Source organism: Rhinoderma darwinii, chromosome 7, assembly GCF_050947455.1.
Source record: "Rhinoderma darwinii isolate aRhiDar2 chromosome 7, aRhiDar2.hap1, whole genome shotgun sequence".
Lineage (NCBI taxonomy): Eukaryota > Metazoa > Chordata > Amphibia > Anura > Rhinodermatidae > Rhinoderma > Rhinoderma darwinii.
In genome coordinates, this window is record NC_134693.1 from 71,240,495 (window position 1) to 71,265,642 (window position 25,148).

Here is a 25,148-nt window from a genome sequence, read left to right on the forward strand (position 1 = left end):
TAACTGACCTTTCACTAGGTTATTTAACTGGCACCCCACCCATCTATTTATATACTACCTGAGGAAGAAACCGGTTCGGTTTCGAAACTGTTCACTGTTAAACAGTTGTGTTTTATATTTACCATTGTACCAATAAAATCCTTATATTACCGACCACATTGGTACCTTTGAGGAATTTGGTTTTACGTGTATGGGTAACCATACTGATCAGTAGCGCATGGAAAACGCCCGTTTTTTGCTTTAATTCCTCCTAACCATGTTTCCTGTTAGGGCATACTTAGTACACAGACAGATGTTAGGACATACCTATCAGTACACAGGCTAATGTACTGGCATATAGATATGTCAGTACATAAAAGTAAAAAAAATATACACATATTCAGTATCATCGCGGCCGTAACTAATTTATAGCATCATTTATGATGTTTACGCGGTTATAAAATAAAAACTGCTTTCTTTCTCTTATTAATATGAGGTATTATGAATTTTGAACCTCCATGTGCCTCACATTAATAGTAATTAACCCCATCATGTTTCTCACACATTAACCCTATCTTGTTCCTTACAGTCCTAATAGACAACATTTTGTTAATTACTATTAATGTGAGGCACATAAGGGTTCAAAATTTATCATACCATGTGCCTCACATCAGAAAATTGAACTTTTTTTTTTTTAAATGATTATTATTGTTGGCAAAGTATACTTTTGGTATTGAGTATCGCAATACTACACGAAGTATCGGTATCCAAGCCCAAATTCTGGTATCGTGACAACCCTATATATAATGTGTATGTGTGTGTAATAAAGATTACTATGTTCTTTGATTTGATTAAAAAACCCTCACACGTGTTATGTTATTTTCTTTCTTACAGCCTGTGCTTACTTTATGGTGCAAAGATTTTCTACAAGAATGCAACGGCTTTTTTCGAATTTGCCAAAAAGATATCTTGGACAACCCAGTCCTTTCACCCATGCTCATCTCTTAAAACCAGGTAAATGGCTCAGTTATGTATTCTCCTGTTAAGAATAACTATTCAAAATGTATTTGTAGAGTATATGCATGAAAATATGACAGATGGACCATAACAAAACAAAAATACAGGAGAGCGCACTATAAAACAAAATGTATTCAAATGGTGAGGAATGAAACACAAAGAGGAGCATTATTAAAAGGTTCTCTGATCTTAAGGAGAATCTTTCACCTGCCCATACATGTGCAGCATGTAATAGGCAGGGCTGCACAAACCCTGGGGCACTTGATTTATTTTCCTATCCTCCGTTATTTAGATATCGGTGCCGTTATATTTGTCGCCCGATATTTAAAAGACCCCATGAACTGTGCATGGGGCACGTAATTGGCAAGGGGGCATGTAACATCGCTGTGACACTGTCCAATCGGCTACGGACAGTGTTACAGCAAGAGCAGAGCGTGTGCGCGCGCAGCTCGGGAGCTGTGCGAGCATGCGTGCACACGATCTCTTCAGCTCTCGGCAGACAAGGACGACAAGACTGTGATCTCTCGCGAGAGCTGAAGAACGAGTGAGTGTTAGCGTGCGCGCACAGGAACGCTGCCGAAGATACTCAGAAGAGAATAATTCGCCTTCTCTTCTATTCCATGTTGGCGGTGGAGCTGTGTGTGTGCGCGCACACGCTCTCCTCTCCAGCTCTTGCTGTGTCTGTAGCTGATTGGACAGTGTCACAGCGATGTTACACGCCCCCTTGCCAATTACACACCTCATTGACCGTTCAGGGGCTTATTTAAATTTCGGGTGCCAAATATAACGGCACCAATATCTAAATAAAGAAGAAAGATATAATTATTTTTTTTATAGTGAGACAGGGTTTGTACAGCCCTGCCTATTACATGCTGCACATATATGGGCAGGTGCAGGGGCGTAACTAAGAAAGACTGGGTGCCATAGCAAACCCTTGACTGGGCCCCCCCCCCCAGGTGCCAAACGCAGCCCCCCTTATTGATCGTGCCACCTATAGATTGTGCCATACAGGCCCCCTATAGACAGTGCTATACAGCCCCACCTGTAGACAGTTTCACACCCCACTTGTAGATTGAGGCCCCCCACCTCCCCCATGTGCCACATAGCCACCCCTGTAGATATCGCCATAAAGCCCCCTGTATATAGCGCCATACAGCTCCCCCTGAATATAGTGCCACACAGCCCCCCTTAGTAGACGGTGCCACACAGAGACCCCTGTAGATTGCGCCACACACAGCCCCCTGTAGAAAGCCACAGCCCTCCCCCTTGTAAATGGTGCCATACAGCTCCCCTGGTAGATAGTGCCGCACAGCCCCCCCTTAGTAGTGCCACACAGCTCCCCCTTGTATATAGTGCCACACAGCCCCCAAAGTAGTACAAGGCAATGGCGCATCCGTGAAACTTGTATCAGCCAGGGGGATGTCAATCAAGCATGGAAAGGTGGGTTTGGTGGCAGGACTATGTGACTCTTCAGGATAGCGGCACCACCCCATGACCCTTTAATGATTAATTAGCATATAGTGTGCGCCGGTTTAAAAGTAGATTTTCTAGATTTTGCTGCATCTGAAAAAAATATACATTTGGAAATATTGTCAGGTCATGTATTACCGCATGGTGGTGGTTCAAGGGGTTAAAACTACCAGACAGGTTCCCATTAAATATACAATGAATTGAAAACAATTCCATCTGCCCTGCAATTTTTGTATTCTAAATATATCCTATATAATTACAGCTCCGGAACCAAGCTCATACGTGTATAGAGTACCAGAACCAAGCTCCGTACATAAATACAGCACTAGAACCAAACTCTGACATATATACAGTAGCACAGCCAAGCTCCGTACATAAATACATCACTAGAACCAAGCTCAAACGTATATATGGCACGAGAGCCAAGCTCATTACATATATACAATACCAAAACCAAGCTCTGTACATGTATACATCACAGAACCAAGCTCAGTACATAAATACATCCCCAGAACCAAGCTTAGTACATATATTCAATACCAGAACAAAGCTCATTACATATATATACAATACCAAAACCAAGCTCTATACATATATACATCCCAGAACCAAGCTCCATACATAAATACAGCACCAGAACCAAGCTCAGTACATAAATACAGCACCAGAACAAAGCTCAGTACATATATACATCCCCAGAACCAAGCTCCGTACATAAATACATCACCAGAACCAAGCTCCGTACATAAATACATCACCAGAACCAAGCTCAGTACATATATACAACACCAGAACAAAGCTCAGTACATAAATACAGCATCAGAACCAAGATCAGTACATATATCAAGAGCTGCAAAGGCAATAGTGCTTACCATTGAGCCACCGTGCTGCCCTACATATAGCTTCCCCTATAGATAGTGCTCCACGTATAGCCTACCTCTGTAGACAGTGCCCTACATATAGCCCCCTGTATATAGTGTCCCACAGGTAACACACCCCTGTATATAGTATCCCACATATAGCCCACCTCTGTAGATGGTGCCTCACATATAGCCCACCCCTGTAGATGGTGCCCTACAAATAGCTCCCCCTATAGATAGTTCTCCACATATAGCCCACCCCTGTATATAGTGTCACATATATAGCCCACCACTGTATATAGTGCCCTACATATAGCTCCCCCTGTATATAGTGCTCCACATCCCCACTTACAGACACCCTGTATTAGAGCCCCCACTGTAGATCATGCCACTCACAGTTTTAGTAGAAAAAAAACAACTTTACGTATTCACATGATCCCGTTCCCTCGCCTTCCGGTGACAATGCAGATCTGCTCTCTTTTGAGCAGGTCTGCTGGAGCTGAACGACGCAAGCGGCGTGTCATTGAAAGGCACTGATTGGCAGGGCAGAATGACTTTCCCCGTTAATCAGTGCCTTTCAACCACGGAAGCGGCGCGATGATGTAATCGCGCCACTAGCGTAGTTGAAAGGTGCTGATTGGCGAGGCAAGTTACTTTGCCCCGCCAATCAGCGTCATTGTAAGGTGCTGAATGGTCGGGCACGGCTTATTTATATCACCGGCGGCAACCGGCGGGCACTGCATAAATATTGCCACATACCATATAAACCACAGTATGAAACACGAAACACAAACGGGTATGTACACTACCGTTCAAAAGTTTGGGGTCACCCAGACAATTTTGTGTTTTTCATGAAACCTCGCACTTATATTTATCAAATGAGTTGCAAAATGACTAGAAAATATAGTCAAGACATTGACAAGGTTAGAAATAATGATTTTTATTTGAAATAATAATTTTCTCCTTCAAACTTTGCTTTTGTCAAAGAATGCTCCATTTGCCGCAATTACAGCATTGCAGATCTTTGGCATTCTAGCTGTTAATTTGCTGACGTAATCGGGAGAAATTTCACTCCATGCTACCAGAAGCCCCTCCCACAAGTTGGATTGGCTTGATGGGCACTTCTTGCGTACCATACGGTCAAGCTGCTCCCACAACAACTCTATGGGGTTGAGATCTGGTGACTGCGCTGGCCACTCCATTACAGATAGAATACCAGCTGCCTGCTTCTTCCCTAAATAGTTCTTGCATAATTTGGAGGTGTGCTTTTGGGTCATTGTCCTGTTGTAGGATGAAATTGGCTCCAATCAAGCGCTGTCCACAGGGTATGGCATGGCGTTGCAAAAGTGATAGCCTTCCTTATTCAAAATCCCTTTTACCTTGTACAAATCTCCCACATTACCAGCACCAAAGCAACCCCAGACCATCACATTACCTCCACCATGCTTGACAGATGGCGTCAGACACTCTTCCAGCATCTTTTCAGTTGTTCTGCGTCTCACAAATGTTCTCCTGTGTGATCCAAACACCTCAAACTTCGATTCGTCTGTCCATAACACTTTTTTCCAATCTTCCTCTGTCCAATGTCTGGGTGCTTTTGCCCATATTAATCGTTTCCTTTTATTAGCCAGTCTCAGATATGGCTTTTTCTTTGCCACTCTGCCCTGAAGGCCAGCATCCCGGAGTCGCCTCTTCACTGTAGACGTTGACACTGGTGTTTTGCGGGTACTGTTTAATGAAGCTGCCAGTTGAGGACCTGTGAGGCGTCTATTTCTCGAACTAGAGACTCTAATGTACTTGTCTTGTTGCTCAGTTGTGCAGCGGGGCCTCGCACTTCTCTTTCTACTCTGGTTAGAGCCTGTTTGTGCTGTCCTCTGAAGGGAGTAGTACACACCGTTGTTTGAAATCTTCAGTTTCTTGGCAATTTCTCGCATGGAATAGCCTTCATTTCTAAGAACAAGAATAGACTGTAGAGTTTCACATGAAAGCTCTCTTTTTCTAGCCATTTGGAGAGTTTAATCGAACCCACAAATGTAATGCTCCAGATTCTCAACTAGCTCAAAGGAAGGACCGTTTTATAGCTCCTCTAAACAGCAAAACTGTTTACAGCGGTGCTACCATAATTGCACAAAGGTTTTCAAGTGTTTTCTAATCATCCATTAGCCTTCTACCGTGTTTCCCCGATAGTAAGACACCCCCGATTGTAAGACGTATCGGGGGTTTCAGGGGGGTCGGCTAATATAAGCCGTACCCCGAAAGTAAGACATATGTCTTACTTTCGGGGAAACACAGGGGTATTGCCGCCTCCTGCCCACTTCCGCGCCGCCCCCCTCTCCATACGTCACCGCGCCGTCCCCTGCACTTGTCAATGCCGCCTCCTGCTTAAAATACGGTAATGCACACAGTATTAACTCCTTAACGCCGAAGGACGGATATATCCGTCCTCAGCAGCTGCTAGTTCGCGCAGGAGGACGGATATATCCGTCCTGTGATGGCGCGGGTACTGAGACTGTACCCACGCGATCAGCGGCAGGAGCACGGGTGTTATACACAGCCTGGCTCCTGCTGCAACTGCCGGAATCGAAGCGCGTGCCGATTCCGGCAGTTTAACCCATTAAATGCCGCTGTCAATAGTGACAGCGGCATTTAATGTGTTTGACAGAGGGGGGAGCTCCCTCTGTCACCCGATCGGCGCCCCCGCAAACAAATCGCGGGTCGCCGTCGGGTTTCCATGACAGCCGGGGGTCTAACAAAGACCCCCAGGTCTGCCTTCAGCATCTGCCTGTTTTACACTGACAGGCAATAATGCTTCGGTATACTAAGTATACCAAAGCATTATATATGCGATCGGCACATCGCATAGTGAAGTCCCCTGGTGGGACTAAAAAAAAAAATGTAAAACAGTTAAATAAAGTTTGTGAAAAAAAAATAATAAATAATTCGACAATTTTTTTCCAATATAAGACATACCCCGAAAGTAAGACATAGTGGGGCTTTTGGGGATAAAAAGAAAGTAAGACACTGTCTTACTTTCGGGGAAACACGGTAACACAGTTAGCAAACACAATGTACCATTAGAACACTGGAGTGATGGTTGCTGGAAATGGGCTTCTATACACCTATGTAGATATTGCATTAAAAAACAGACGTTTGCAGCTAAAATAGTCATTTAGCACATTAACAATGTATAGAGTGTATTTCTGATTAATTTAATGTTCTCTTCATTGAAAAAAACTGTGCTTTTCTTTAAAAAATAAGGAAATTTCTAAGTGACCCTAAACTTTTGAACGGTAGTGTATATTTTTATCTAAAGTAAATACACCACATGTATGATTAAAAACATTTAAAATAGCATAAACATGCTAAACAAAATCTCTGAGGGTAGCCACCCTGATAAATGGCAAACAGAAAAGACTCCCACACCCCCACCTAATCCCCTCAATCTGCGTTCCTAGTATATAAGCATCTGAAAAAATGTTGAATCAAACCAGCTTATTTACGGAATGAATCAATAGGGGAAGAGGGGACCATTCATTGCTAATGCATGTATTTGTACCTGCGTGCTATAGACGCAGGTACAATTACTGCAAGTCGGTGTGGCTGTCGCTAGCACCGGTGCTAGCGACGCCACCGGGAATGAAAGGGCCCCTGCCGCCCCGGACCATAAATGTTAGAGGCTTGGCGGCGCGGGCCCTGTAGTAGCGTCGCTACCGCTATAGCAGCCATAACTACTTCTAGCGGCTCCACCGGGCATATGGGGCGGGCGTGTCAGCTGCCGTGGGCCCCGTAGCAGGCCGCAATAGCGGAAGTTACGCCACTGGGCAGGTGAAAGGTTCTCTTTAAAAACCTTTTGTCAGCTGCTCAAGTTCTAAAATAACAAACATCTGCCCCTCCAGCGCTACTGGTCCCATGGTCCCTCGCTGGTCTTTGGACACGTGATGCAGTCAATCACTTGCTCCTTTACATACTGACATCACTACTCCGACCAGTGATTGGCTGCAGCAGTCATGTGTCCGTGCAGCATTTTATCTCTGCAGCAATATAAACTGATGCCACAAGGTATCTACTGTGACTGGAGTGGCAGGGTATTGAATTGTTGAATAGGTGCCTTTGTTATTTTGTGACATAAACCTTTTTTTTTGTTATGAAGTGGTTTTTATTTTAGGGCACTATTCACTTTTGTACTAAACATTCATTTAAAATGTTGCTCCATTTCAGCACTACAGCTTTTATGTACCCTCTGTATATAGGAGCTGCTGTCAGCAGAATCTGTTTTGTGCCTCTGACTCCTCATCTAAGCCTAAGTCTTCGTTCACGTCTGCGTTGGGGTCCGGTTCTGACGTTCCGTTGGAGCTTTACGTCAGAACGGGACCTTGAACAGACACAAATGGAAACCGGAGGTTTCCTTTTCTATCACCATTGATTTCAAGGTGACGGATCCAGTGCCCATGGTATTGCTGTATAATTCCCCCGCTGCCGCGGTTGCCGTCACTGCAACCCGGCTTTCTAATTTGGCCTAGGCCGCAGTTCTTTCCTCCATATTTTCTCTGCCCCTGGCCTGTAAGGTGTCTTTTTTTTTTCAGCCTATGGCCTCCCTCCTTGTGTCTTCTCTTGATTGGAGGAAGACCTCCTCGGGAGGCAAGTTTTTAGGGCAGGGCTTACGCCTATAGAACGTTGATGTCCTCTATTGACCAGCTCCATCTTCAAAACGAACTTGAGGACTTGGCTCTGCAGCAGTTATTTTCTGTGGTCCGCTTTCCCCTGTGTTCATCCACAGGGGTACACAGCTCCAAGGGTCTGGTAGGCCATCCTTTTGGCTGTATTGTTTGTTCTTGTACTTCCCCAGAGGTTTATTTTTTTCTCCAGACATTACTTGATGTTTTCTGTCATGTTTTTTTTCTAGGGAGGATGTTGCCAAGCATACAGGTGGAAAAGGCTAGTTTTTATGCCTGTGGCGGTTGTGATATAAAGTTTACTTACAGCCAACCTACCCCATGGTGCCCACAGTGCTTGCTATCCAGTGCCCCCCCCCCCAGATCGTCCCCTTCCGTGAGAATATGGCTCTTATCTGAGTGGGCAATGTCTTTTGTTCAGGCCTGACGGAACATTTCAAGACTTTCCCAGTCCATGGATCAGTCTTTGGAGCATTTGCCTTACCAGGTTGCAGAAGCTCAGGACCTTCCTTCCTTTCCTCTGGATAATATTAAGTCTACTTCTCGCACTAGACCCCATAAGAGGCTTAGGGGGGCCTTAGGCTGGTCAGGTACCTCGTCAAGCTCTTTCCAGGGGATCCCGTGGCAATCTGCAGTGATGATGTTGCCTCCAATATGGATCAGTCCAGTTATGTGGTAATAGCTTTGGAATACTTCTATTTTTTCAAGCGATTCTGAGATTTTCTCGTAACACATTGAACGTTAAGGTAGTGTTAAAATTTGGTTGATACATTCATTGTTTTTGTAAAAAACACAGAAATTTAGGAAAATTTGCAAAAATTAGCATTTTTCTCAATTTAAATTTATCTGCTTGTAAGATGGATAGTAATACCACATAAAATAGTTAACATTTACCATTCGTCTACTTTATATTGGCATCGGGTTTTTTTAAAGTCCTTTTATTTTTCCAGGACGTTACAAGGCTTATAACTTTAGCAGCAATTTCTCACATTTTCAAGAAAGTTTCCAAAACCTATTTTTTTTTTTTAGGGACCAGTTCAGTTCTAAAGTGGCTTTGAGGGCCCTATATATTAGAAGCCCCCCATAAATTACCCAATTTAAAAACTGCACCCCTCAAAGTATTCAAAACAGCATTTATAAAGTTTCTTAACCCTCTAGGTGTGTCACAGGAATTCAAGCAAAGTGGAGGTGAAATGTACAAATTGAAAACATTTTTGTCACACACAAGATTTTGCCAGAGAAACACAACCCAATATTTATTGCCCAGATTCTGCAGTTTTTAGAAATATCCCACATGTGGCCCTATTGTTCTACTGGACTGAAGCACCGGCCTCATAAGCAAAGGAGCACCTAGTTGATTCCTTTTTATTACAATTTATTTTAAGCACCATGTCAGGTCTGAAGAGGTCTTGTGGTGCCAAAACGGTGGAAACCCCCCAAAAAGACGCCATTTCGCAAACTACGCCCCACAAGGAATTTATCGAGGGGTATAGTGAGCATTTTAGCCCCACAGTTTTTTTTTTTGCAGAATTTAGTGGAATTAGACTGAAAATGAACATCAACCTTTTTTTTCCAATAAAAAGTAGAAATTTTCAAATTTTGCAGGGGATAAAGGAGAAAAAGCACCTCAACATTTGAAAAGCAATTTCTCCCGATTATGGCAATACCCCATATGGTCATAAACTGCTGTTTAGAAAAACGGCAGAGCTCAGCATGGAAGAAGCGCTATTTGGCTTTTGGAGCTCACATTTTGCTGGAATGGTTTGCGGCGCAATGTTGCATTTGCAAAGCCCCTGACGGACCAAAACCGTGGAAACCCCACAAAATTGATCCCATGTGGCAAGCTACACCCCTAGAGGAATTTATCTAGCAGTATAGTAAGCATTTAGACCCTACTGTTTTTTAGCTGAATTTATTGGAATTAGGCCGTGAAAATGAAAATCTAAAATGTTGAATTTTTTTCATTTTCACAGAGGAATAAGGGAGAAAAAACACCCCAATACTTGTAAATCAATTTCTTATGAGTACGACAGACAGTAGGGCTCATGATGGCAGGAGCACTATTTATCATGCAGACTTTGCTTGATTGGTTTTTGGAGAGCCATGTCACATTTACAGAGCCCCTTGAGGTACCAGTACAGGGGAAACCCCTTAAACTTGACTACATTTTGGAAATTACATCCCTCAGGGCATTCATCTAGAGGTGTAGTGAGCATTTTGATCCCACAAGTGTTTAATAGATTTTATTAGAATTAGGCAGTGAAAATGCAAAATTATTTCTATTTTCCAAAAATATGTAGTTTAAGCTCCTGATTCATATTTATTTATTATTTATTTCCACACCACACAATTTGTTACTCAATTTCTTCCGTATGTGGCCCTAAACTGCTGTTTGGGAACATGGCATAGCTCAAATTGGAAGGAGCGCCATTTGGCTTTTAGAATGCTGATTTTGCCTGATTGGTGTTCGGGTGCCATGTCGCATTTGCAGAGCTCCATTAGGTACCAAAGTACAGTAGAAAACCCAGAGAAGTGACCCCATTTTTCAAAATACACCCCTCAAGGCATTTATTATTTGCCTGGACATGTGGCAGGGCTTAGGATTGAAAGAGCACAATGCGCATTTGGGGCCTATTTTGCTGATTTTCGCAGCATTGACCCACAATTGCAGGCCTCAGAGGACAAAAAGTATAACAAACCCCCAAGTAGTGACCCTAGCGCGAAAAACTCGGCAAACGGCGTGCAGGCAGATCAAAATCTGCCTCAAAATTCCAAACTGAATTTTGAGGCAGAATTGTGTGCCTGAAAAAAACTGCTGTGTGAACATACCCTTAGTTTGGAAACTTAAAAAAAAATGCCTTATTAGAAATTAACACGCAGCGGATGGTGCAAAGGGAAAATTGCAATTTTCCACTGATATGTCCTTTTAGAGCACAATTTGTTTTGCCCGGTTTGTGCCACTGCAGACAAATACCTCAAACTGTTAAGGAGGTTCTCCCGGATATGAGATTACCATATATGTGGAAGTGAACCTCCGTTTGGGCACACTGTAGGGCTCAGAGGGAAGGAAGTGCCATTTGGCTTTTGGATCGTGGATTTAGCTTAGTAGCAGTTCTGTTTGGGGTTTTATTGCTTTAAACCTTTCAGGACCTGACTAATTTTCGTTTTTATGCTTTTGTTTTTTCTTCCCCACCTTCAAAAAGTCAGAACTCTTTTTTTTTTTTTTTTTGTGTGGAAACAGCCATATAAGGGCTTAATTTTTACGGGACAAGTTGTTCTTCCCAGTACATGTGCGATGAAGCTGGGAAAAAATCAGAATGGGGTGGAATTGGAAACAAAACAGCAGTTCCGCCATTTTCTTGTTTCTTTTTTATGATCAATGTACAGTGAGCATGACACACAACCTTTATTCTGCGAGTCTGTTCGATCACCGTGATAACAAATTTTATATAGTTTTTGTTGTTTTAGTACCTTTTAAAAAAAAAAATTAAACGTGTGAAAGAAACAAAAAAAAATGTTTGCATTGCCATATTGTGACTTCCATAACTTTTTTTAAAATATATATTTCTTTTTACAGAGCAGTGTAAGGTGTCTTTTTGTACGTGGAAAGATGCAGTTTTTATTAATACCATTTGGAGGAATGTCTGGCATTTTGATTCACTTTTTATTAAATGTTTTGTGGGGGTTGAAGTGGCAAAAAAAACCTGAAATTCGGCCATTTTGACCTTTTTTCCCCTCTACGAAGTTCACCATATTGGATAAATATTTTTATATTTTTAGTTCAGGCATTTTTGGACGCGGGGATACCTAATGTGTTTATGTTTATTTTTTTATATGTGATCTAGGGAAAGGGGGGTAATTTTGAATTTTTATATTTTTTTTAAAAGAAAAACTTTTTTATATTTTCTTTTTACTTTTATTTATCCCCCGCCTAGAGGGCTTGAACCTGATTAGATCGCTTATGCCATAGACTGCCATATCACAATATTGCAGTCTATGGCAAAATCAGTGCATCGCTATTGGCCACAGGCAGGTCTCATTAACGATCTTACTATAGCAGGGCTTGGAGCGTTCACAGGGCTCCCAGCTGCTAATGGAGCACACCGGGTACCGCGATCTCGCGACGCGGGAGCAAAAACCTCAGATGCTTTTGGTCATATCTAACACCGGCATCTAAGGGGTGGTTAAATGCTTGCAATCCGAGATCAGCGTTTTTATTTACTTTTTTTTTTTATGCTTCACTAGGGAACTTGAAAGCATGAAGCCCTAATCGCTATTCTGATCCACTGCACTACCTACATAATGCAGTGTATTAGAGCTATACGTTATACACTGACAGCAAGCCTATTAGGCCTCTGGGAGGGGCCTAATAGGCTTCCGTACCTGGCAGACCAGGAGGCCATTGTTAGGCCTCCAGTTGCCATTGATGTCCAGGGCCAGATATCAGGCCATCTTAATGGCCAGTAGTTTTAATCCAGAGGGGATGCAATGGTGATCCGCTGCCGCTCTACCCCGGAGGCAAGAGAAGAGTCAAGGCAGTGTCTCTCACAGGAGTCTGGCTGTGACACAACTGAGGATGGTGGAGTCGGCGTCATTTTACCTGGCGTGTCCCGTTCAGCGTCCTGGTTGGAATTCTGAGCTGCAAGTTTTTGTGCACTCTGGAGAAGGTAGCAGTCCATTCACTGGACTCCCAAAATGGGTTCTGCAACTGTGAGAGAGGTCACAGTCACCGTGGTGTGCTCTGTTGTGCTTATAGGTTGCAGGTCTGTAGCTCTGGGAGCTGGAGCTCAGTCACACTTTCTGGAAAGCACTGTACAGTCCATGCGGAACCTCAACCTCGATTCTGCATGCATCGAGATAGCAGAGCAACGCAACAATTTGCTAGAGGATGAAAACTAGATCATCCACAGTTGAATGCAGTCATTGCAGATGACAAACGCATGGCAGCCAAAGTGAATGATATTGAAAATAGATTGAGGAGGAATAACCTACGCATGGTAGGCATTCTGGAATTTACCAAGTCAACGGATTTACAAAACTTCTTTGAAGACGTCCTACCGGCAGTACTCGGATTGAGACATTGCTGCAGAGTGGATAGGGCACACAGAGTAGACACAGACCATAATATCACTAGAGACCCATTGCAGACGCGCACAGATGCTTCACAAAGACGCACTGAACAAGTTATTATGCGATTTCTGGATTATAGTGACAAGGTTGAAATCCTGGAAGCATTTTGCAGACTAAAGCACCCGCTAAAGTTTAGAGGGGCCCGAGTACTACTCTTCTAGGACTACTTCGTGTAGGTGGCTAAAAAACGGAAGGCCTTTATAGTAATCTGCACAAATTTGGTAAAGTGTCAAGTTTGCTTACAATTGATCTGTTCAGATCAACTACGGGTTCATATGGCGTATGGGATGTCTAGACCATACACGTCCCCTGACTCAGCAGAGGAGGCCTTGTCTAAAGACTTACTGGATCCTGATAAATCTGCACCTAGAGAACAACCAAAAGGTGATCGCACACAGCGCAAACCTGACAGCATTTCTTTGTGGAAAGGGGCGGATAACAAGAATGAGCCTCTGAATGATCGGCAATGCAGCCCAAAGAATAAAAACCGCCAAAATGTAGGACTGACTGGTGTTTCAGTTTTGCAGATTTGACCAGTATCCATGGGTCGTGCGTGCGTGCGTGCGTGCGTGCGTGCGTGCGTGCGTGCGTGTGTGTGTGTGTGTGTGTGTGTATATATATATATATATATATATATATATATATATATATTATATATAATTTTTTTTATAGGTACATTTTATTAAGAACACAATAAAAGTGTTGTCACGGAGTGGGTTAGTGGACCCACTAGGCCGTACCGCCGTAGCGGGGAGGCAGCTGGCCAAACAGGACACCCCAGAAATACAAATGTCCCGCACAAGGGTACCTGAATAGTCCAGACGGTGACTTAAGCTCTGGCACAGTTGGAGATGGTTGCAGCAGACAGCGCCAAACGTGGCGGATGACACAGGAGCCGCAAGTTGCGCCAGACGTGGCGGATTCCTCCGGACATGGTAGATTCCTCTGGACGTGGCAGAAGACACAGGACGTGGCAGATTCCTCTGGACGTGGCAGATGACACGGGACGTGGCACGACTTGATACTAAGGCAAAGCACGGGAAACAGGAACGGGGAACAAGGCACGGGTAACAACAGGAACGGGAAACACTAAGGGACCATTTGCAAGACAGACTGGGAAAACTAACAACGCTCAGGCAAGGATTAGAAGGCTTCTTATAGACCAGGAAATCGTGGCAGTTGATGATGATGACTATTTCCTATTTGCGCGCGCTGGCCCTTTAAGGCCGGGCGCGAGCGTGCGCGCGCACCCTACGGGGCACAGCCGAACAGAGCGGAAGTGAGCGCTGGCGTCTCTTAGGAGGGAGACGGGGACCAGCGCTCACGGATCCATGGCTGCGGGCGTCGGAGGCGAGTGAACCCAACGGCCCGCGGCCATGGACACTACAGGTGTTACAGTGGAGGAAATAAGTATTTGATCCCTTGCTGATTTTGTACGTTTGCCCACTGTCAAAGTCATGAACCGTCTAGAATTTTTAGGCTAGGTTAATTTTACCAGCGAGAGATAGATTATATAAAAAAAAAAAAAAAAGAAAATCACATAGTCAAAATTATATATATTTATTTGCATTGCGCACAGAGAAATAAGTATTTGATCCCCTACCAACCATTAAGAGTTCAGCCTCCTCCAGACCAGTTACACGCTCCAAATCAACTTGGTGCCTGCATTAAAGACAGCTGTCTTACATGGTCACCTGTATAAAAGACTCCTGTCCACAGACTCAATTAATCAGTCTGACTCTAACCTCTACAACATGGGCAAGACCAAAGAGCTTTCTAAGGATGTCAGGGACAAGATCATAGACCTGTACAAGGCTGGAATGGGCTACAAAACCATAAGTAAGACCCTGGGTGAGAAGGAGACAACTGTTGGTGCAATAGTAAGAAAATGGAAGACATACAAAATGACTGTCAATCGACATCGATCTGGGGCTCCATGCAAAATCTCACCTCGTGGGGTAGCCTTGATCCTGAGGAAGGTGAGAGCTCAGCCGAAAACTACACGAGGGGAACTTGTTAATGATCTCAAGGCAGCTGGGACCACAGTCACCAAGAAAACCATTGGTAACACATTACGCCGTAATGGATTAAAATCCTGCAGTGCCCACAAGGTCCCCCTGCACATGTACAGGCCCGTCTGAAGTTTGCAAATGAACATCTGGATGATTCTGAGAGTGATTGGGAGAAGGTGCTGTGGTCAGATGAGACTAAAATTGAGCTCTTTGGCATTAACTCAACTCGCCGTGTTTGGAGGAAGAGAAATGCTGCCTATGACCCAAAGAACACCGTCCCCACTGTCAAGCATGGAGGTGGAAACATTATGTTTTGGGGGTGTTTCTCTGCTAAGGGCACAGGACTACTTCACCGCATCAATGGGAGAATGGATGGAGCCATGTACTGTCAAATCCTGAGTGACAACCTCCTTCCCTCCACCAGGACATTAAAAATGGCTCGTGGCTGGGTCTTCCAGCACGACAATGACCCGAAACATACAGCCAAGGCAACAAAGGAGTGGCTCAAAAAGAAGCACATTAAGGTCATGGAGTGGCCTAGCCAGTCTCCAGACCTTAATCCCATCGAAAACTTATGGAGGGAGCTGAAGATCCGAGTTGCCAAGCGACAGCCTCAAAATCGTAATGATTTACAGATGATCTGCAAAGTGGAGTGGGCCAAAATTCCATCTAACATGTGTGCAAACCTCATCATCAACTACTAAAAACGTCTGACTGCTGTGCTTGCCAACAAGGGTTTTGCCACCAAGTATTAAGTCTTGTTTGCCAAAGGGATCAAATACTTATTTCTCTATGCACAATGCAAATAAATATATATAATTTTGACAATGTGATTTTCAGTTTTTTTTATTTTATATAATCTATGTCTCACTGGTAAAATTAACCTAGCCTAAAAATTCTAGACTGTTCATGTCTTTGACAGTGGGCAAACTTACAAAATCAGCAAGGGATCAAATACTTATTTCCTTCACTGTACATATACAGGGAATATGAGTTTATATAAACACAGCAGTATACATGTATGTACCTATATGAAGACCGTAGTATAATTATACAAATATAGAACAAAACAATAACAAAAACAAATTGCTTTCCATTACATTAGAGAAAAAAAAGCGATCGGTCAAATACAATATTTGGTAGCCATGATAGCAATAAGTCATCTATAGACAAGAAGAGAAAAAAATAAAAAAAACACCCGGTTGTGCTTACCTTGTGGTGTTGTGCTAGGAGCACAACAAACACCCAGAAGTGCCTGTATGGTCTCAAAGGACTGCAGCTGGTTGATCCGTGCAGGGGCTGTCAGGGCTCCCTCAGTAGATCGAGATAAATGGAGAAAAAAGTGGATAAAATTCTCCAGCGCTGTCCAATTGTTGTGGAATGCAAGGATTCAATCCAAGGCAAGAAGTTTAAATAAGATATATAAGAATGCTACGCGTTACGAGATCGGACCGATCTCTTCATCAGGCAAAGAAACATACAACATATATTTTAGGCACCTTGTCAGGTTTGAAGAGGTTTTGTGGTGCCAAAACAGTGGAAACACCCCAACATGTATGTTTTCTTTGCCTGATGAAGAGATCGGTCTGATCTCGTAACGCGTAGCATTCTTATCTAGGGATGCACGGTGCATCGAAACTTCGATACTGTTTCGATACTGTGCATCCCTAAACGGTTCGATACCGCTATTTCCTGTATTTCGATACTGAGCTGCGCAATGTAATTCAGCCACAGCCCCGCTCCTGAGTCATGATAAGCTCGCGGGGTCAGGATGATGCGATGCGGCCGGCGCTGCACTAATGAGCAGCGACACTGAAGACAGAACATGGCGGGCGCTCTACAAAACACCCCCATGTTCTGTCCTCAGTGCCTGAACTGCCGCTCATTAGTGCAGCGCCGGCCGCACCTCCTCATGCTGACCGCGCGCGCACTTCCTGTCAGGAGCGGGGCAATGACTGTATTACACAGCCGCAGCCCCGCTCTATAACGGCGGAGATCAGAGAAACCTCTCATCTCCGCCGTTATTCCCCTGAATGCTGCGATCACAGCTGACAGCAGCATTCAGGAGAAAATGAGAAGGGGGGATGCCCCTGGATTGCGTCACAGGGAATTCCTGTGACGCGATCGATGGCCATACCATATATGGGCAGACAGCCCAGGGTCTATTGACGGACCCCAGGGCTGTCTTACCATATTTCATGTTGTTAGGACATACCCAAGTATATCCTAACAACTGCCTGTGTGCTATCTGTCCACAGGCTAATGTACTGGCACATATCTGATATATGTCAGTACATTAAAGTTTAAAAATAAAGTAAAAACAAAGTATTGTTAAAATTAAAAAAAAATACACATTCACCTTTTTTACAATAAACATTAAAATAAGTCTCAATACATAAAATATTCACACATTCAGTAATGGCGCGCACAACAATTTTTTTGCATCATTTATGAGGTGTGCGCTGTAAAAAAAGGAAATAAACACTGCTTTCTATCACTTATTAATGTGAGGCGCGAGGTGCGATGAATTTAACCTCCATGTTCCTCACATTAATAGTAATTAACCCCATCATGTACCTCGCACATTAACCCATTATGACTGAGAAACATTATGGGATTAATTACTATTAATGTGAGGAGCGTTCAAAATTCATCACATGTCGCGCCTCACATCAGAAAATGGAAGAATTTTTTTTTCATTACTGTTGGCAAAAGTATCGAAATTGCTATCGAAATCGCAATACTAAATGAAGTATCGGTATCGAAGTCCAAATTCTGGTATCGTGACATCCCTATTCTTATCCATTAAACATATATCTTATTTAACCCCTTAACGACCGCCCACCGTCTGGTGACATCTGCACTAAAAATCGGCTGTAAGTAACAGGTCCGGTTCTTAGTGCAGCCATCAGGACCTGCCGATTTCGTCGTAACAACACGTGACCGCTGTGACAGCCAATCACAGCGGTCACATGCTGTTACTGCGTACAGAGCCGCCGGGAGTGTCTAAATGACAGCTCCTGCTCTAAGAACGAGCTGTTGCTAGCAGCTCTGTTCTTAGAGCAGTGATCAGGAGCCAATAGTATTGGTTCCTGATCTTTTGTGATCACTATGAGATCCAATCATAGTGATCACTACTGTAAAATAAAAGTAAAAACATGTATCTGTTTCTCCTCACTGTTCTAGCTGTGGAGAGAAACAGATACAAGTGTGTCAGTGTCCCCACACAAAATCACTTGTCCCTTACACACTTTATTTAAAAAAAAACACATTTTTTTCAGTATTTTATAGTATATAGTATATACATATATATATAAATATATTTACTGTATATACTAAGAATCATACTATAAACTACTTTCTTTTTAGGGTACGCTGTTAGACGGCGTGTACGCTGTTAGGCCTCATGCACACGACCGTAGCCGTGTGCACGGCCGGGATTTTCGGGTCGGCCGGCTGCGGACTGTCCGCCGCAGGCCGCCCGCAAATCGCGGGACATGCACATGGCCGCCACCATTGTTTTCAATGAGCCCAGACCGCAGAACAGGGCCGTAATAAGACATGCCCGTTCTTTCTGCGGTCCGGGCTCCCGGGCCGTGCAAGGACCGCAAAAACTACGGTCGTGTGCATGGCCCCATAGAAAAGAAGGTGGCCGCAATTCTCCCGCGGACTTTCGGGGGAATTGCGGCCGCAAAAACACGTTCATGTGCATGGGGCCTTAGACGGCGTAGGGTGCTGTTCTGGGCTTGGGTTTACGGTTTGTGTTAGGCGTAGGGTTTAGCTTTAGGTTTGAAAAAAAAAACAATAAAAAAAAAAAGTTTAATTCTTTTAGTGTTCTTAGTTGATTAGGCTTCATGCACACGACCGTGCTCATAATTACGACTCGTAATTACGAGCACGGCCAGGCACGGCCGGCCGCGGGCAGCCGGACGCTTTTGCGAGCCGTGCTGTCATTATAAAGTATAGTAGCACGGCCCGTAAAATAGAAAAATAGAACATGTTCTATTTTTTTTAATGGCACGGGCACCTTCCCGTGAGAAAACGGGAAGGTACCAGTGGGTAACAGAAGTCTATGAGCCCGTTATTGCAGGTCGTATTTACGACCCGCAATAACGGGTGTTTTTACGGTCGTGTGCATGAGGCATTAGTTGATAAAAAAAAAAATTTAAACCGCTAGTTCCATTTATTATTTGCGGTTTAGACTGTATTATCAGTATGGCTGCCAGAAGATACAGCGTTGAGGAAGCCTATCAGATGCTATGCTCAGATACGGATTCTGCATCTGAAGTTGAGCTTTTAGGGTATGTGCACACGTAGTGACCAAAAACGTCTGAAAATACGGAGCTGTTTTCAAGGGAAAACAGACCCTGATTTTCAGACAATTTTTGAGCAACTCACGGTTTTCGCTGCGTTTTTTACGTCCGTTTTTGGAGCTGTTTTCATTGGAGTCTATGAGAAAACAGCTCCAAAAACGTCCAAAGAAGTGTCCTGCACTTCTTTTGACGAGGCTGTATTTTTACGCGTCGTCGATTGACAGCTGTCAAACGACGACGCGTAAATGACAGGTTGTCTGCACAGTACGTCGGCAAACCCATTCAAATGAATGGGCAGATTTTTGCCGACGTATTGTAGCCCTATTTTCAGACGTAAAACGAGGCATAATACGCCTCGTTTACGTCTGAAAATAGGTCGTGTGAACCCAGCCTTACTTGAAAGCGACAGCTAAAGTGTCGCTTCAAGGGATTCAAGTTGCGATGCAGAACGCATTTGTCCTGTACAAAAAATCAGCGGGCAGGGTGACATTCTTTGAATTTCAGGAGAAAGTGATTGAAGATCTCCTATTTCAATCTGCAGACCAGAGAGTAGTCCATGAGTCAGAGGATGTACACCGACTTGTTGAAAAACATTTTTTACACCCCATCCCTTCAACATCTAACCAAAAATACCCCAAAAAACGGTGTCGGGTCTGCAGCAAACGAGGACAGCGAAGTGAGTCACGATATTATTGTTCCGCTTGTCCTTCCAACCCTGGTCTATGCATAAGTCCCTGTTTTGTCCTTATCAATACACTATGGGCTTTATTACAGTTTTGTTCGGGTTTTTGGTGGACCTCTTACACCCGACAATACTTCTAGAAATAGCGACATTAATTTGGGGAGTAGTGGTCCTTTACTGTATCTATACATACGGTGTGGGACACTGCCCCTTTATATATTCTACAGGTGATTGGTTGTTTTGTGCACATGGCGGTTCCTACCTTGCCGGGCAGGGGCTTGTTATGGTGTACCGCGTCACTTGGCACATTCGTCCCTTATATAGGGATTGATGGAGCTAAAGAGACGTTGTATGACCAGTCACTTTGAATAATAAAGTCATTACAGCCCTACAAATTTTCTTTCATCCTGTGAACATGCTCTAGTTTTCCACATAGCTGGATACATTCTTCCTCCTTTTTTTTGGATATATTGCCTTTTTCCGCCAACAGTTTAATAAATTTTCCCACTCTAACTTACTATATATCAGAGCGGGTTGATATACATAATGTCTATGGACTGACATGATTTCAGGACAGCTGCTTTCTTAGCACGACATAGTCATAGGGTGTAGAAACTGTTAGGGACATCTATTTCTCAATCTAGAAAAGTAGAATCCTCCCATTTTCAAAGCAAAATGTGTGTCCTGAAAGCCTCCGGGTGCTCCCTTCCTTTTGGGTCCTGCCGTGTGTCCAGGAAACACATTAGGGCCACAATGGGGATATTTTTGAACACAGGAGAAACAGGGTGATACATTTTCTGGTGCATTTCCTTATTCTCATGTCCTCTGTACAAGAAATCTGACCTTAAAATGACACATTTGTGAAAAAAAGTGAAATAAAATTTTCTTTCCACCTGCTTTGCATTAATTCCTGCGAAAACTGTGGGGTCAAAATACTTAGTACACACCTAGATGAATACCTTAAGCGGTCTAGTTTTCAAAATGGGGTCATTTATGGGGAGTTTCTATATTTTTGTCAGCTCTGTGCCTCTATAAATGTGTAATGGGACCTGAAAAATTTTCAAGCAAAATGTGTGTCCTGAAAGTCTTCGGGCGCTACCTCCCTTTCGGGCCCTGCCGTGTGTCCAGGCAACGCATTAGTGTCACAATGGGGGCATTTTTGAAAACGCGAGAAACAGGGTGATAGATTTTGGGGGATGTTTCTTCATTCTCATGGTCGCTTTACAAAGAAATCGGTCTTCAAAGTGATACTTTTATATAAAAAGTGTTTTGGTTTTTTTTTTATTTCACCTGCTATGCATTCAATTTAGCAAAAAACTGTGGGGTCAAAATACTCACTACAGCCCTAGATAAATACCTTAAGGGGTCTAGTTTTCTAAATGGCGTCGTTTATGGGGAGTTTCTATCGTTCTGGTAGTTCAAAACCTCTCCAAATGTACAGTGGGGCCTAAAACATTTTCACGCAAAATATGAGACCTGAATGCCTCCGGTTGCTCCCTTCCTTTCGGGCCCTGCCGTGTGTCCAGGCAACGCATTAGGGTCACAATGTGGGCATTTTTGAAAACAGGAGAAACAGGGTGATAGATTTTGGGGTGCATTTCTTCATTCTCATGGTCGCTTTACAAAGAAATCGGTCTTCAAAGTGATAATTTTATGAAAAAAGTGAAATTATATGTTTTTACGCCTGCTTTGCATGAATTCTTACAAAAAAACTGTGGGGTCAAAATACTTACAACAACCATTAATAAATACCTTAAGGGGTGTAGTTTTCAAAATAGTGTCACTTGTGGGGGTTTCCACCATTCTGACACCTATGAGCCTCTGAAAACCTGGCTTGGTGCAGGAAAACAAAATGTACTTCAAAATGTATAAAATCATTACTAAACTTGTAAGTCTTCTAAATTGCTCAAAAAAAAATTTTTTTTTCCAAAAGTGCTGCCAAAATACAGTAAAGCGATGGAAATATATATTTAATAAAAAAAATTGTACAGTATGTATGTACATATGTGACATATTGCAGTTAAAAATAGGGAAAAATGATAATTTTTACAAAATTTCTTCAATTTTTCTATTTTTTCATTAATTTCCGCAAATCGTATCAGTCTACTTTTACCACTAAAATAAAGTACAACATGTGACGAAAAAACAATGTCAGAATTACTTAGATATTCAAATCTTTCGCACAGTTATTCTCTGATAAAGTCAGACATACCAGATTTAACAAATCTGGCTTGGTCTTTTCAGGCCCGGTCATTAAGGGGTTAAACTTCTTGCCTTGGATTGAATCCTTCAATTCCACAACAATTGGACAGCGCTGGAGAATTTTATCCACTTTTTTCTCCATTTATCATGATGGTAATAAGGTCTTCCACCAAGAGAAACAAGCAAACTTTGGGATCTAATATATGGGAAAATCCAACTTTTAATTAAATAAATTCCATTACTTCAGTCCAGAAACCGTAAATAACTGGGCACTCCCAAACATGTGGAGAAAGGAACCTTCCTCCCTCTAGCTGCGTGGGCACACAGGAGAAGGAAGTTTCCCCATCCTAAGCAATTTAGAGAGAGTATAGTAAATTTCATGAAAAAATGTTACTTGAATGAGATGATCTTCAGCCGATATCAATGGACCAGTCAAGGCATCTAACATTGTAGCATGTTCATCAGCAGATATGGAAGAATTGGTCTGAGACGATCTATTCAAGGGTCGCCTAGTACACCGCTCTTGTATAATCCGCTTCTGACACACATACGACGACTCCCTAACCCTGGTGACATTATCAAGTTTATTAGAGGTGGCACGCAGAAGTTGTTTGTAAAGTGTGAACATAGGCTTGACCAATGCCTCCTGTGTCACCCATTCCTCCACCGGAGACGCACACATCCTGACATTATAGCCCACAAATTGAAAGTTGGAAATAGCGGAATTTAAGTCGGGATTTGTTGTTTGGCCCTAAGCTTTTGAAAAGTGGTAATTTTACCCTCTATCACGACATTACCCAGAGTTAGTATTCCTAGGTTCGCCGAGTCACCAGGGTTGGGGAGTCGTATGTGTGTCAGAAGCGGATTATACCAGAGCGGTGTATTAGGCGATCAGGACACTTCCGACCAGAATAGCATGAGAGGGCTATGCCAAACCTTCAAGGTTGTTTGCATCTGGACTGTAAGTAGGTGGCCTGGGGGGTTGCCTATATAGTGAGTTTACTAGGGCTTCATAGGATCCTAGTATGGTTGCTTCTAGATCTGTAGATAAGTTAAGATGTCTGTGTGAACCACCACCAAGCATACACTTGTTGTTGACTAGCCAAGAAATACAGATACAGGTTCACCCTGCTCTGTGGGTGAGTGGAGCGTATCCCACTCGCCCGGATAAAGGATCGGAGATCCTTGTTTACTTTAGTGTAGATTTTGAAGGGTAACCATACAGGAGAGTTATGGAAGAGATATAGTAATCTAGAGAGGAACTTCAGTTTGAATAGGTTAATACGACCCGTTACTGAAAGAGGAAGATGTTTCCATCTGTTAAAGTCCACTTTTAATCGTTGTAGTAATGGAATGATGTAATCCGGTATGAGGGAATGCGTGTCAGGGCTTATCACTATGCCAAGGTATGTGATCCTATCTTCCCACTGTAGGGGAAGGGAAGAACAGTCTCCCTGACTTTGGCATCTATTATTAGTGATTTAGACCTGTTAACCTGCGGACCAGAAAATTACGTAAATGTGTACATTTTTTTTAGTAGTGCTCCTAAAGACGGTCCTGGGTCATTAACCCCTTCAGGAGTGAGCCTGTTTTGGCCTTCAGGACGAAGCGGATTTTTCAAATTGGACATGTGTCCCTTTATGTGGTAATAACTCCGGAATGCTTTTACCTATCCAAGTGATTCTGAGATTGTTTTCTTGTGACATATTGTACTTTATGTTATGGAAAAAATTTGGTCGATAAATTCAATATTTATTTGTAAAAAAACACCAAGATTTAGAGAAAATTAGCAAAAATTAGCATTTTTCTAAATTTAAATGTATTTGCTTGTAAGACAGATAGTAATACCACACAAAATACTTACTAGTTTATATTTCCCATATGTCTACTTTGTTTGCATCGTTTTTTTAATATTATTTTCTTTTTCTAGGAAGTTACAAGGCTTAGAACTTTAGCAGCAATTTCTCATATTTTCAAGAAAATTTCAAAAGTCTATTTTTTCAGGGACCAGTTAAGTTCTGAAGTGGCTTTGAAGGCCTTCTATATTAGAAAGTCCCCATAAATCACCCCATTTTGAAAACGGCACCCCTCAAAGTATTTAAAACAGCATTCAGAAAGTGTTTTAACCCTTTAGGCGTTTCACAGGAATTAAAGCAAAGTAGATGTGAAATTTACAAATTTCATTTTTTTTTTCAAAAATTCATTTGTAATACATTTTTTCTGTACCACAGAAGGTTTTACCCAAGAAATGCAACTCAATATTTATTGCCCAGATTCTGCAGTTTTTAGAAATATCCCACATGTGGTCCTACTGCGGTAATGGACTGAAACACAGGCCTCAGAAGCAAAGGACCACCTAGTGGATTTTGGGGCCTCCTTTTTCTAGAATATATATTAGGCACCATGTCATGTTTGAATAGGTCTTGTGCTACCAAAACAGTAAAGACCCCACAAAAGTGACCCCATTTTGGAAACTATACCCCTCATGGAATTTATCTATGGGTATAGTTAGCATTTTTAACCCAGTTTTTTTTGCTACATTTATTTGAATTAGTATGTGAAGATGAAAATCTACTTTTTTTGTGAAAAAACATAGAAATTTTTACAAGGAATAAAAGTAGAAAAACACCCCAACATATGTAAAGCAATTTCTTCCGATTATAGTCATACCCCATATGTGGTAATAAACTGCTGTTTGGACCCACAGCAGGCCTCAGAAGAGAAGGAGCACCATTTGGATTTTGGATATCTGATTTTGCTGGAATAGTTTTCAGTGCCGTGTCGCATTTGCAATGCACTGGAGGAATGAA

General features: G+C 42.7%; 1 protein-coding gene across 2 annotated transcripts in view; it reads left to right on the forward strand.

Moving 5' to 3' along the window:
• XPNPEP3 (X-prolyl aminopeptidase 3) overlaps positions 1-25,148 on the forward strand; it is a 271,495-nt gene that overhangs the window by 39,346 nt on the left and 207,001 nt on the right. For both annotated transcript variants that reach the window (XM_075833524.1, XM_075833525.1), the window contains exon 2: positions 874-993. In XM_075833524.1, coding sequence (XP_075689639.1) covers positions 874-993 — 120 coding nt within the window. The remainder of the gene's footprint in view (positions 1-873; positions 994-25,148) is intronic.